At 40.7% G+C, this 14,157-nt stretch overlaps 1 protein-coding gene across 1 annotated transcript; it reads left to right on the top strand.

The window, feature by feature from the left end:
• Positions 1–11,428: 11,428 nt before the first annotated feature.
• On the top strand, positions 11,429–13,467 carry LOC136944867 (sialomucin core protein 24). Its single transcript, XM_067238791.1, has 7 exons — positions 11,429–11,537; positions 11,644–11,708; positions 11,951–12,049; positions 12,269–12,428; positions 12,573–12,652; positions 12,741–12,842; positions 13,092–13,467. Exons 1-7 carry the CDS (start codon positions 11,450–11,452, stop codon positions 13,335–13,337), a joined length of 840 nt encoding a protein of 279 aa, XP_067094892.1. The 5' UTR covers positions 11,429–11,449; the 3' UTR covers positions 13,338–13,467.
• The last annotated feature ends 690 nt before the right edge of the window (positions 13,468–14,157 follow it).

The following is a 14,157-nucleotide window of genomic DNA, read 5'->3' as shown; positions in this document are numbered from 1 at the left end:
TGTGACATGTCTAAAGGTGCTAGGAAGAAAAAAACAACTTCAAAAGGGTGTTTTGAGAGACAGCATAGTAGCAGTAGGATACCACACCAACGACGTGACCTGACCTCCAAGGAGGGCCTTTTAAGAGCGTCTGGTATGCACCGCTACTTTGTAGTGCATTTTGATCTGATGGCTGACTGTCAGTTATGGTAAACTATGGTTTCCTCGATTCCTAAAAAGTATGCTTTCAAGGGAAAGCATTTGGAATTTTTCAGTACTGACCAGCATCAGAGGAACCTAATAACTATGAGATACCATATATATCCTCTAGGATATATATGGTATAGATGACAACACTAGAGATATCGTGTTCATAAAGGCGCCTAATCAAGGCTTCATGCAATAGGTCGTAAATTAAAGGTTCAAGAGCGTCTGCTAAATGACGAAATGTAAAATGTAAAGTAATGTAGGACGTAGAAGTTACCATTCAAAGTAGCTGTGTCCTGCATGAGTGCCGTCCAGCAGGCCGTGCTCAGCTATCTCCAGCTCGACCCCCATGTGGAAGTCTGGCTCCCCCTGCAGGTTGCCCAGGTAACGGATAGTCCCGGTGCTGATTCTGCCAGAAGCCAGCAGGACGCGGACCCGGAGACCCAACTGCAAGTCCAGAGGTGAGTGAGGAACAAAGACCCGATGTGGACCCATAGAGCTCCTCCAGGAACCAGCACTGGAGGGAAAAGAGAATTTGTCCTTTGACTTAGCTCGGTCGGATGGTGATTGGTGTGATAGTGCGCTGTCCAGTTAGTGTCGCCACGTTACTGTTTCTCACTAAAGCTTAGAGAGCAACGTTGTATGCATTTACATGGTGACTATGAATGTCAAAATGACCAGTACTCTTTTCCTTAATGATCAACATTTTCAGTCACAGTATGTGGACAAGGAGGAAACACTTCCTGGTTTAACATCAAACCTCCTCTCCTGAGTGGATATCATCTCAGCAGGAATATTTTGAATGCAGCCATAGTAGGAAAGGTAAAGAGAATTAGCTCCACCTAGTGGCTGATGAAAGACCAGAAGTGGGTCTGGAGCCAAATGCTGATAAAGAAAGTTGGCTGCCTGACGAGCTGCTTTGTCCCGTGTCCCTTCGTGATGACCTCAGATCTGACCCTTCATGCTGGTACGAGTGCCTTATGCTACCTGTTATTGTAAAAGAGAATCTCAGTCCTTTTGATAAAGATGTATTGTTTGTCGTTTAGAGATTACACGATTGCCAATGAGGTGAAAATGAATTAAAGGTGCCAGGGCTTACTTGCGGTGTCGTGGTCCTTTTCATTCGAGCCATTCTCCTCAAATCCGTCTTGGTCATCCAAGCCACCCTCCCTGACGAAGACCCCAGTCCTGGCTAAAGTCTCTGAGATCAGCTGGTCAACAGAGCAGTACTTGTCATCATTTTTCATACACAAAAAAGCACAAAGACAAACACATGCTGAGAGACATGCTCACACATAAACACACCGACAATGAACACACCAGCACAAACAGACACCAACAAGCACACCTGCTTACGCAGATCCTGCTGTTTCTTCTGCAGCTCTGAGAACTTCTTTTCCCACAATGCCCTCTCACTGGCAAGCTGAACCTTTAGGGCATGGATGTCCTTCTCTGCTTTGGACAGTCTTTTAAGTATGGCACTGCTGCGCTCATGGCCTCCCGGTACCTCTCTCTTCTCACACCCTGAAAACAATTAGCTTCGTTGGCTGCTCTGATATGAACATCATACACAGCGTTGTACAGACTTTTGAGAAGTTCTGAGAGAATTTTTCGAAAAAGTTTCATTGCGGTTTACGTGTGATTTCTCTACCTGTCTGTGATTCAAACAAATACATGATCGAGTGTGGTCACCTGTGGTGGGTTTTGCCGCTTACCTTTGCAGGGTTCCTTTGCCGGGCATTTGATTGCATAGTAAGGGCTCACCTGCAACACAGATCGATTTCTGTCTATCAATCGTGCAACTGAGCTGTTTGATTGCATCACAGGTTTTAAGCTAGTGCCAAGTCAGTTGTGTTAGTCTAAGGCAAGGTAAATCAGCAGTCAGAGAAGGGAAAGGAACTCACCCAAAGGAACCTGCAGGTATACAAGACACCCTTAAATGTCCATGCAAATGCAGACCACAGGATGTACATCACCATATTGCGTCAAGCTCAGCTCACATGATTGACAGTACACTGTAGATGAGTGTAGAGATCCATTGTGGTATAATACCAATGGTGTGATAGTAACAAACAGTAAAAATCACTATCAGAAAAGTACTTGCCAATTCCCTGGTAGCAGGTGTGAGACGTGCGGTCAAAAGAGGGAAATTCATCAATAGAAATTAAAACAGTTCTGCCCTGTTCAGATCAATAAGCTACTGTCCATGGTGAATGCTAGCAGTGCCTATGGTACTTAGTTACCTGTTGCTATGCACCGGGAGAGCTGTGTTGCTGACGACTGCTCAACAAGTAAATCTTATCTAATCTTCTTAGTCATGCAGCCAGTCGGTCGAAGCAGGCTAAGTTGACCTATCGAGCCGTCTCAGCGCAGTGAGGGTGGCTGAAATGCAACTTTCACACTGCCCACTGTTGATGTCAGATGTAAGGTATTTTTCCTTCCCCTATAATTACGATATAGGTATTAATGTTTCCAAAGAATTCTCCCAGGAAATAAATAAAAAACAGTTCAGACTCATGTCATGGAAACCAAAGGCACTATACTCTCATACGCGAGTTATTCATTGTATTTTGGATATTGGATATTGTGTAAATAAATACTCCTAACCCTAACCCTATAATTTGTTCGTACTCTCTCGAATATTATGTTTAACCAGCACTTACCAATTATACACAGTAGAGAATTACAAACAAAAATGATTCATGTTATATATTTAGGGTTTTAGCCATGTATTTGTTTCTAGCCTTTGTATTCAGACAAAAACAGCTGTTTTTATGCACTCTTTCAGTTATCAATGCAAGAATAACATATAACAAACAACATTTTAGTACACAATTATATAGAGAATATACAGTCATCCTTATACTAAGAACATATGTATGTTTGTATTTTTTTTCTTCGTCAAGCCTTTATTGTTCAGTGAAACAGTAGCCTCCTCAGAAACATGCAAATAAAGTTATAATTATAGTTATCGCCATCTGTTTTGCATGTGTTTGTTCCCAACCGAAGATCAAGTTGATGTTTCTTTTTTTCCAACCGTCGTATTTATCAATTGCATATCTGTGATGAATAATACAACAAGGTATATTGTGAAAATGTTTCCTTGTTAGTGCCATCCACGTCAGCACCATTATGAACGGATGGCTACATCATGCACATTTAAAGAACAGCTGTGACTGAAGTTTGTGAGCTTCTGTTGTGTATCCCTAATAGTAGTCCTTTTAGAATTCCACGTTTAACAAGTTTCATGAGTAGTCTGATTTATAACACTTTTTATTTACCATGGATCCATATTGACATGTGTTTGTCTGAACTGTAAAGACGTATTTATTTACTTGTATGCTTTTGTTCAAACATATTTACTCATCTAACAATCAGGTCATGGAAGCAGTATCTCTCCCATTTATTTTTAATTCAGAAATGTATTTGGTTTCAAAGTAAAGCACAGTACTCGAGCGCCATGTGAGCCAGCAGGCCACGTCTATGAGATTGATTGTTGCATGTCAATGGACACAACCTTATCCAAAACTAAGTAAAACACTACTGGGATGTACATGTACTGCGTTTAAGCTCAGCAACAGAGAAAATGTAGTCTATTTTTCTTTTCCTTTGTCTTTTCTTGGCACAGGTTCGGGGGCGAGGTCACACAATCAGCTGTGCTGAACAAGATGAGCAAACAAGTACTTGAAAGGATAAACTTTGGTTTTTCTAAAGCTTTTCCATTCTGTTTTCTTGTTTTAGTAGAGTGAGGGTAGATATGCTAGATATGTTAAATTGCTTACAAACCCCCCCTCCCCCTACTCCCCACCTACCTGTCATGATTAACTAGCCAAGGACAGAGGCCTTAAGATTTTGACTATTGGCATTTATTGAATCCAAAGTCCCTCATTTGCCTGTGGTTTTGTTACCCGAAACCCTCCCATTAAGGCTCTTAGTCCAGTTTTGACAGTGTTTTGCATGATGGATCCATAATATTTAGGAAAATTAGAAGAGACTGGCAAACATGTATTTGAGTTGCTCTGCTACTGTAAATCAAATGCAAAGCATTTGCAAATGCAAGCATCTGACAGGTTATTTTCGTGATTTGAAAAGAGACAGAAAAATGGAGCATTTGTCTGCAAACCTTTCACAGCTTTAACACTTAAAACAAGAAAATTGTTTCATTAAATTCCATAATTCAAATTAAGAAATAGGTGTTTCCAATCATGAAATAGATAGCATTGGCAAAGAAAATGACATGAGCCTTGAGTACAATATCAAAGGAGAACCATATTAGATCATTACTGAATTTCACTTTCCTTGGAGAAATGAAATACTGCTGTGCTGTTTTAAAAAGGAAGGATTTTTGTCATCTGAGTAGCCGACCTGACTTTTGCGTTGTGCCCAGGTATGCTCTCAGAGCCACAAAGAGGTAATTGTAGTCACTCTTTATGGCAGACAGAGAGAGGGGGTTTTGATTTCACATTGTGCTGAACTGAAACCAAGAGGTTCCCCACAATCATCCTGAAAGGCAGGGAAGTCTTTGTAACCCTGGCCCACCCCAACAAGCCTACAACGGCTTAGCTAAAACTTGTGCAAAAGTTCTCCTCTTTCCCAATGAAGTCTATAACTGGTACTTCTACTGTATTCAGAAGTTTGTTATGGAGAGGCCCTGACACCTTCATGGGCAGGTAAGGTGAGATTCTAGTTCTGCCATGGAACAGTACAATGTGTTACGCTTGATGGAATCAGCTATTTATTTTTAAGAAAATGGGGCTTATAGACTAACCTCACAAATAGTTTGGTTTTTGCTGATCCTCATAATCTACATTGCTTCGTCTGTAGACCAATCCGTCTACACAAAAATCATGGAATCATGTTTCATCTGTTTGTCAAACAGAATAGTTTTGATCAATGTCTCCATTTCAACTGTGAAATATAGGGCCTGAGGGTGAGTCTAATTTGTTGTCCAGGACCTTGTATGGAATAGTCCCACCCAGAAACGCCAGTCCCCTCCTCTCCAATGGAGGCGGATAATTGGGTGATGCAGGTGAGAGTTTCCACTTATTAGGTTACCACTGAAGTGCTGTCACCAGGAAGAATAAGCTGGTAGTGGCACAGAGAGTGGGAGAGACAGAGACAAAAGAGAGAGGAACACTATTTCATCCACAGCTGACACAGAAGAGTTTCACCAACAGTCTCTCGGGGAGAAGAACACGGGTAAGCGGACGATTTAGCTTGAAAATATTCTGAAATGATAGAAGATGTTGCTGTGTATTATGTTTTTCCAATTCTCTGAGAGTGAATCTTTGGATGATGCACCTGAACAAGATCAGTTGCCATGGTTGCGAAGCAGACAGATGTGTTGCATAAGTTATAAACACTTATACAATGATCATTATATTTTTGTTAACTTCCTAAAATTACGTGTGGATAGTTTGGCACACACCGAAGATTTTAAAGAATATCCATTTAATAGAATAGAAAATATTAATTGATTTCTGATCCTCAAGTGCTGTAATGGGATATAGTAAAACCCTTTATAAGCTCCTTTAATAATGACTTACAACTGTTTTACCATACAATAGGAGTTATGCATTTTACCACATGATGCATTGCAGAGAAAATTACAGAATTGCAGACCTTAGTATACAGTTTGGGATTTTTCATAAATTCAAATTGCTGTAAAATACTGTATTCAGTAAAAACATCTAAATTAAATGACTAGAGATTTTTCCGTTTTGTTTTCAGAATGTGTGTTTTATCATTTCACTAAATAATTGATGGATTAAAAACCATGGGTTTTATAGGTAAAAAAAACCCCAGGTCACTTTCAGAATAGTTAACTTAAAGAAACAAGCCTGCAACTCAGGTGTAAATCTAGTTGACTGTTAATCTTGTCATTGTTTAGTAAAGGTTTTACAGTACATATTGTATGACATTATATAACCAAACTGGAAATTAATTTAAAAGCCTTAGAGCTTATGGTCTTGCATGATAAGGTCTAGAGGTTGGAGTGAGTTACTTTATGGGGAAGTGGAACATGAGGCACACAGGTCTAAGAGAGTGAGATGTTTGTTCGAGACACGTGAAGGTTTCCTTTTATTTTTTAATACTCCTTGACTAGCTCGATGAAGCGTCGGTGTTGTCACATGAGTTTCCAGGGAGGTGAGCACGGAGGAGGGCTCCCGGGGACCTGGGAAAAACAAGACGTGCTAAGAGTTACTTCCCCCGGGCCCTGTCGAGGAACAAACACATTTTAATTGTGTTCACAGCCTAACCGCCACAACCAGATCCTCAATGAAATAATGGTCTATGATTTTACACATGGTTGGCTTAGGAGTGGATGATCTCACAAGGTCAAAACCATAAGTCCCAAAGTTAATTATACTTTGAAAACACAATCTCAAGACAATTTCATTTTTCCGAAAGTATTTTTGTTGAAGTGTTGTTCAAACTGTTACTTGATTCTTTTGTTCAAGTCTCGGTTGTGTCTTAATTTTATCTACCCACGACATCCTGCTTGGCCGGCTGGCCAGTCCAATCATTACCATCTCGGTTTCATCATGACAATTAGAGAATTGTTTGGGGAGGATCTCCTAGATGACATGGCTCCCATAGATCAAACAAGAGGCCCAGGTGGGAGTAGATGAATGGGCATACTTCTTTCCAACCGTATTAACAAGTGTAAACAGTCTGATTGGTCCCAGAATCCTACATTGTTCTTACGTCAACGGTAAAAGAATATAGACTTCTGAAATGATTTTTTTTTTTACCTGGCCTAATGTTTTATTTCTTGTTCTGCACCAGATAGCATTATTCAACTTTGAGACAAGAATATTTACATGGTTATGCAGGCTATTGTGCTGGACGTACCTGTATTATGTTAGGAGTGGGAGTCAACGTAATTGATCATGTCTATATCAACAACATTTTGCCTTTGTTTAAACAGACTCCCACTTCATCTATTCAACACAATGGCCCCAACTGCTGCTCTAAAGGGCACAGGTATGTCTTTTTCTAGGCAATCTTTTATTCTACTTTTCCAGTAAGCTTATGGTTCTGTCAATCTAATAAAAACAGGACTGAGCAAAAATCTTTATTTTTATGTTGGATGCTGCCATGTTCACTAATTAGTCCAATCTGTAAAGGAGTCAAAAACCATGGCGAAAATGTTAAGTAACATAATCCAATAGTCCATATGGAATAAAGAATAGTCACTTTTCAAATCACATGATAGTGTAAACATACAGATTTATGCAAAGTGACCTGAATTGAAGTTTAATCAATTGTTGTCTCTCTGCCAGGCCTTTTGCTCCTCTTAGTTTTGGAATTGCAGCCGTTCTTGTTCGTGTCTGGTCAAGCAAACACCACCGCAGCACCCACATCCATAGCTTCAACCACTGGACCAACCATCCCACCTTCTTCCACTACACAAACTGTCTCTTCTACCCCTTCTGTCACCACACCAACTGTCTCTTCTACCCCTTCTGTCACCACACAAACTGTCTCTTCTGCCCCTACTGTCACCACACAAATTGCCTCCAGTACCACTGCTCCTTCTACATCTATCTCCACCGGCACTGCAGGCTCTAGTACCTCTATTGCCTCTGCTGTTGCCTCTACAGTCTCCACTCCCCCTATTACCACCTCTACCTCGACTTCCACAAGCTCCACCGTGATGCAGTCAAACACAGCATCAGGAACAGGCTCATTGACTACTTCCATCACTAGCCTTTCATCATCAGGTGTAGCTACACCTACAACGACAACTGCCTCAACTCGAACTGCCTCTACTTCCTCAATGCTGACTGCAACAAGCTTAGTGACTAACCAAAGTCAAATGGTCGCCATGACTGGAAATTCGAACACAAACGAAATCGTAATGACAGGTACTGCAAGCTGCCGCCATTCAAAGTTATATTTTTGTGAATCCGTTTAACAAGGAAACATTTTTTAATCCTCCCCTCATGGTGTCTCTCTTCTTTGTTGACATAGCTACTGCAATGAGCTCTTCCACTAGCAGTAGTAATAACATGTCAGGGAACAGCAACGGCAGTATGGTGAGTGTTCTGTACTTATGTCTGATATGTTCCCATCAGCCTTGCCTGACACCATACAATGTGTCACTCTTTGTCTGGATGATTTTTTTCTCTGTTGATAACTGGTATTGACCTTTCTTTCTCTTTCTTTCTCTTTCTTTCTGGTTCTTCCTTTTCTCTCTCTCTCTCTCTCTCTCTCTCTCTCTCTCTCTCTCTCTGTCTCTCTCACATACGTTCTCTCACATATGTTTCTCTCTCTCCAGATCTCCTGCCTCACCTACTCCTGTAACTACTCAGACTGCTACAGTGTGTCTATGAATAGCACTGCTGTCCAATGTTCCTATGGTTACAACGTCTGCCAGGTACAGTGAGAACCATGATGGGGCCATCAAAACCTTTAAGGTTAAGTGGAAATTGTTTTGGAATAGTCCCACCCAGAAACGCCAGTCCCCTCCTCTCCAATGGAGGCGGATAATTGGGTGATGCAGGTGAGAGTTTCCACTTATTAGGTTACCACTGAAGTGCTGTCACCAGGAAGAATAAGCTGGTAGTGGCACAGAGAGTGGGAGAGACAGAGACAAAAGAGAGAGGAACACTATTTCATCCACAGCTGACACAGAAGAGTTTCACCAACAGTCTCTCGGGGAGAAGAACACGGGTAAGCGGACGATTTAGCTTGAAAATATTCTGAAATGATAGAAGATGTTGCTGTGTATTATGTTTTTCCAATTCTCTGAGAGTGAATCTTTGGATGATGCACCTGAACAAGATCAGTTGCCATGGTTGCGAAGCAGACAGATGTGTTGCATAAGTTATAAACACTTATACAATGATCATTATATTTTTGTTAACTTCCTAAAATTACGTGTGGATAGTTTGGCACACACCGAAGATTTTAAAGAATATCCATTTAATAGAATAGAAAATATTAATTGATTTCTGATCCTCAAGTGCTGTAATGGGATATAGTAAAACCCTTTATAAGCTCCTTTAATAATGACTTACAACTGTTTTACCATACAATAGGAGTTATGCATTTTACCACATGATGCATTGCAGAGAAAATTACAGAATTGCAGACCTTAGTATACAGTTTGGGATTTTTCATAAATTCAAATTGCTGTAAAATACTGTATTCAGTAAAAACATCTAAATTAAATGACTAGAGATTTTTCCGTTTTGTTTTCAGAATGTGTGTTTTATCATTTCACTAAATAATTGATGGATTAAAAACCATGGGTTTTATAGGTAAAAAAAACCCCAGGTCACTTTCAGAATAGTTAACTTAAAGAAACAAGCCTGCAACTCAGGTGTAAATCTAGTTGACTGTTAATCTTGTCATTGTTTAGTAAAGGTTTTACAGTACATATTGTATGACATTATATAACCAAACTGGAAATTAATTTAAAAGCCTTAGAGCTTATGGTCTTGCATGATAAGGTCTAGAGGTTGGAGTGAGTTACTTTATGGGGAAGTGGAACATGAGGCACACAGGTCTAAGAGAGTGAGATGTTTGTTCGAGACACGTGAAGGTTTCCTTTTATTTTTTAATACTCCTTGACTAGCTCGATGAAGCGTCGGTGTTGTCACATGAGTTTCCAGGGAGGTGAGCACGGAGGAGGGCTCCCGGGGACCTGGGAAAAACAAGACGTGCTAAGAGTTACTTCCCCCGGGCCCTGTCGAGGAACAAACACATTTTAATTGTGTTCACAGCCTAACCGCCACAACCAGATCCTCAATGAAATAATGGTCTATGATTTTACACATGGTTGGCTTAGGAGTGGATGATCTCACAAGGTCAAAACCATAAGTCCCAAAGTTAATTATACTTTGAAAACACAATCTCAAGACAATTTCATTTTTCCGAAAGTATTTTTGTTGAAGTGTTGTTCAAACTGTTACTTGATTCTTTTGTTCAAGTCTCGGTTGTGTCTTAATTTTATCTACCCACGACATCCTGCTTGGCCGGCTGGCCAGTCCAATCATTACCATCTCGGTTTCATCATGACAATTAGAGAATTGTTTGGGGAGGATCTCCTAGATGACATGGCTCCCATAGATCAAACAAGAGGCCCAGGTGGGAGTAGATGAATGGGCATACTTCTTTCCAACCGTATTAACAAGTGTAAACAGTCTGATTGGTCCCAGAATCCTACATTGTTCTTACGTCAACGGTAAAAGAATATAGACTTCTGAAATGATTTTTTTTTTTACCTGGCCTAATGTTTTATTTCTTGTTCTGCACCAGATAGCATTATTCAACTTTGAGACAAGAATATTTACATGGTTATGCAGGCTATTGTGCTGGACGTACCTGTATTATGTTAGGAGTGGGAGTCAACGTAATTGATCATGTCTATATCAACAACATTTTGCCTTTGTTTAAACAGACTCCCACTTCATCTATTCAACACAATGGCCCCAACTGCTGCTCTAAAGGGCACAGGTATGTCTTTTTCTAGGCAATCTTTTATTCTACTTTTCCAGTAAGCTTATGGTTCTGTCAATCTAATAAAAACAGGACTGAGCAAAAATCTTTATTTTTATGTTGGATGCTGCCATGTTCACTAATTAGTCCAATCTGTAAAGGAGTCAAAAACCATGGCGAAAATGTTAAGTAACATAATCCAATAGTCCATATGGAATAAAGAATAGTCACTTTTCAAATCACATGATAGTGTAAACATACAGATTTATGCAAAGTGACCTGAATTGAAGTTTAATCAATTGTTGTCTCTCTGCCAGGCCTTTTGCTCCTCTTAGTTTTGGAATTGCAGCCGTTCTTGTTCGTGTCTGGTCAAGCAAACACCACCGCAGCACCCACATCCATAGCTTCAACCACTGGACCAACCATCCCACCTTCTTCCACTACACAAACTGTCTCTTCTACCCCTTCTGTCACCACACCAACTGTCTCTTCTACCCCTTCTGTCACCACACAAACTGTCTCTTCTGCCCCTACTGTCACCACACAAATTGCCTCCAGTACCACTGCTCCTTCTACATCTATCTCCACCGGCACTGCAGGCTCTAGTACCTCTATTGCCTCTGCTGTTGCCTCTACAGTCTCCACTCCCCCTATTACCACCTCTACCTCGACTTCCACAAGCTCCACCGTGATGCAGTCAAACACAGCATCAGGAACAGGCTCATTGACTACTTCCATCACTAGCCTTTCATCATCAGGTGTAGCTACACCTACAACGACAACTGCCTCAACTCGAACTGCCTCTACTTCCTCAATGCTGACTGCAACAAGCTTAGTGACTAACCAAAGTCAAATGGTCGCCATGACTGGAAATTCGAACACAAACGAAATCGTAATGACAGGTACTGCAAGCTGCCGCCATTCAAAGTTATATTTTTGTGAATCCGTTTAACAAGGAAACATTTTTTAATCCTCCCCTCATGGTGTCTCTCTTCTTTGTTGACATAGCTACTGCAATGAGCTCTTCCACTAGCAGTAGTAATAACATGTCAGGGAACAGCAACGGCAGTATGGTGAGTGTTCTGTACTTATGTCTGATATGTTCCCATCAGCCTTGCCTGACACCATACAATGTGTCACTCTTTGTCTGGATGATTTTTTTCTCTGTTGATAACTGGTATTGACCTTTCTTTCTCTTTCTTTCTCTTTCTTTCTGGTTCTTCCTTTTCTCTCTCTCTCTCTCTCTCTCTCTCTCTCTCTCTCTCTCTCTGTCTCTCTCACATACGTTCTCTCACATATGTTTCTCTCTCTCCAGATCTCCTGCCTCACCTACTCCTGTAACTACTCAGACTGCTACAGTGTGTCTATGAATAGCACTGCTGTCCAATGTTCCTATGGTTACAACGTCTGCCAGGTACAGTGAGAACCATGATGGGGCCATCAAAACCTTTAAGGTTAAGTGGAAATTGTTTTCCATTCATTGATATTTCAACATCGCATATGTAATTAAGATCTTTTTCAGAACCTTTAACTTACTTTGGAGGCATTTTCAATGCAAACCATGTCATGGACTTGATTACAATTCTCGTGGTCTTTTTACAATTTCTCTTATGTGTCTCATGTTGTCTCCCAGTTGAAGAGAAATGAAGGTGTGTCCTATACACTGAGCTGCGAAGTCTCCTGCAATAACATCTCTACCTGTACCAACTCCCAGACAAACTGCATCATGAGCTGCTGCAACTCAACAGGCTGCCTGAACTCTACCCTCGCCTCAATGACAAGCACAACAACAAGTGAGAAGCCATTTCTGCCTGCCATATGGGATATCCTGTTTCGACACAACACGTTTTAATGGAACATTTTGAAGTGATCAATTTGGATTGATTATTTAGGCAGTAAGGGAGTGATGTTTTTATGCTCTTCTTATGAACTTCTAGTGACTCCAATGACGACAACCACAACCCCTACCACAACTAAACCACCAACTACTACCACTACAACGCAACGTCCAAACAATGTAAAAAAATGTTTTGCTTGTGTGTGATCATTTGCATGCTTGAGCACATTCTGAAATCTGAAATCTTTATTTATCCATTGTTTAACAGGGAAAAAAGTGTCACACATTCCAATGCACCACGACAGATTGCTACAAGTCCTACGCCAGCAGCTCACCAGAGTTCTGTTCCGTCAATCTACACTACTGTGAGGTAAAGAAGTGCTACAGTTATCCATATTCAACATTGATGACCTCGTTTATGCTATCATATTTTCACTTTCAAGTAAATCGTTAACATATGAGATGAGTTTCCTCAACATATTCTCGGTACATCCTGTATGTCAACTCATCTTGTTATGTCAAGTCAAGTCAGTTTATTTGTAAAGCACATTTAAAAAACAACCAACGCCAACCAAAGTGCTGTACAAAGTTATCAAATATGAGTCTTCTGTCTTTGTAGTTGAAAAAGACCACAGGAACAACCTGGGTAGCAGGCTGTGCAGCAACCTGCACAGGACAACCCGGGTGCACAGCCACCTTGACCACCGCGTGCCAACAGGAGTGCTGCAACGCCACCGCCACCTCATGTCTCAAGCTGGATGGTAGCCTGAACCTACCCTCTTCTGCCACAAGGGGGCCTTCCTTTTCATTTGGTTCAATCATGACTCTGCTGTTTTTTCTGCTCGGTCATCAGTCCCTGGTGTAAAGAAGATACTCTGGACCACTGAGGAGGCACGTAGTCCTCATATTCATACACTACATGTAGGTTTTGTACTGCAAAATGCTGTTCTGAATCGGTTGTAAAATCATCGTACGCCTCGGCTGTGTGTAAGCCTTTGCCTGTTTTTGTGTGTATTGAGGTATGTGAGGGCTCCTTTTACATTTACGTTTAGTCATTTAGCAGACGCTCTTATCCAGAGCAACTTACAGTAAGTACAGGGACATTCCCCCGAGGCAAGTAGGGTGAAGTGCCTTGCCCAAGGACACAACGTCATTTGTCACGGCCAGGAATCGAACTGGCAACCTTCAGATTACTAGCCCGATTCCCTAACCGTTTAGCCACCTGACTCCCAATATCCCAAACTCCCTTTTGTGTTTTGGTTTAAAATTAGGAATTTAAAATGCTAGACATGACTATGTGTCATTGTCATTCAGGATACTGTATACATTTGCAATGTATAAACATAGAAAAATTACTGTTTGTGTGTAAACATGAATGACTGAACTAAGTCCTGGTATGGCACTGTGAATACAAACCCTCCTTCTCAGCGACATTGCATGTGTCTTTTTTTAGATGGAAACCAAGTGGTTAAAGGAGAAAGTGTCTGGAAATGTCATTAAAACAAATTAATTATTTCAGATCCTTTGATAGCAGTTGACCTTGATGTACTGAGAGAAGCAGCAAAAATATATATATACATATCTGTATGCACTTTATGGAACATCTTATGAGCTGTTTTACAATACTATTTTAACATTTATGTTGACTTGGTCCTACAATGTACTATAAACTGTGATTCTTCCTT

The sequence above is a fragment of the Osmerus mordax genome, chromosome 6 (genome assembly GCF_038355195.1).
Source record: "Osmerus mordax isolate fOsmMor3 chromosome 6, fOsmMor3.pri, whole genome shotgun sequence".
NCBI lineage: Eukaryota > Metazoa > Chordata > Actinopteri > Osmeriformes > Osmeridae > Osmerus > Osmerus mordax.
Note: the sequence above shows the minus strand (reverse complement) of the source record. Positions and strands in the feature narration are given on the sequence as shown.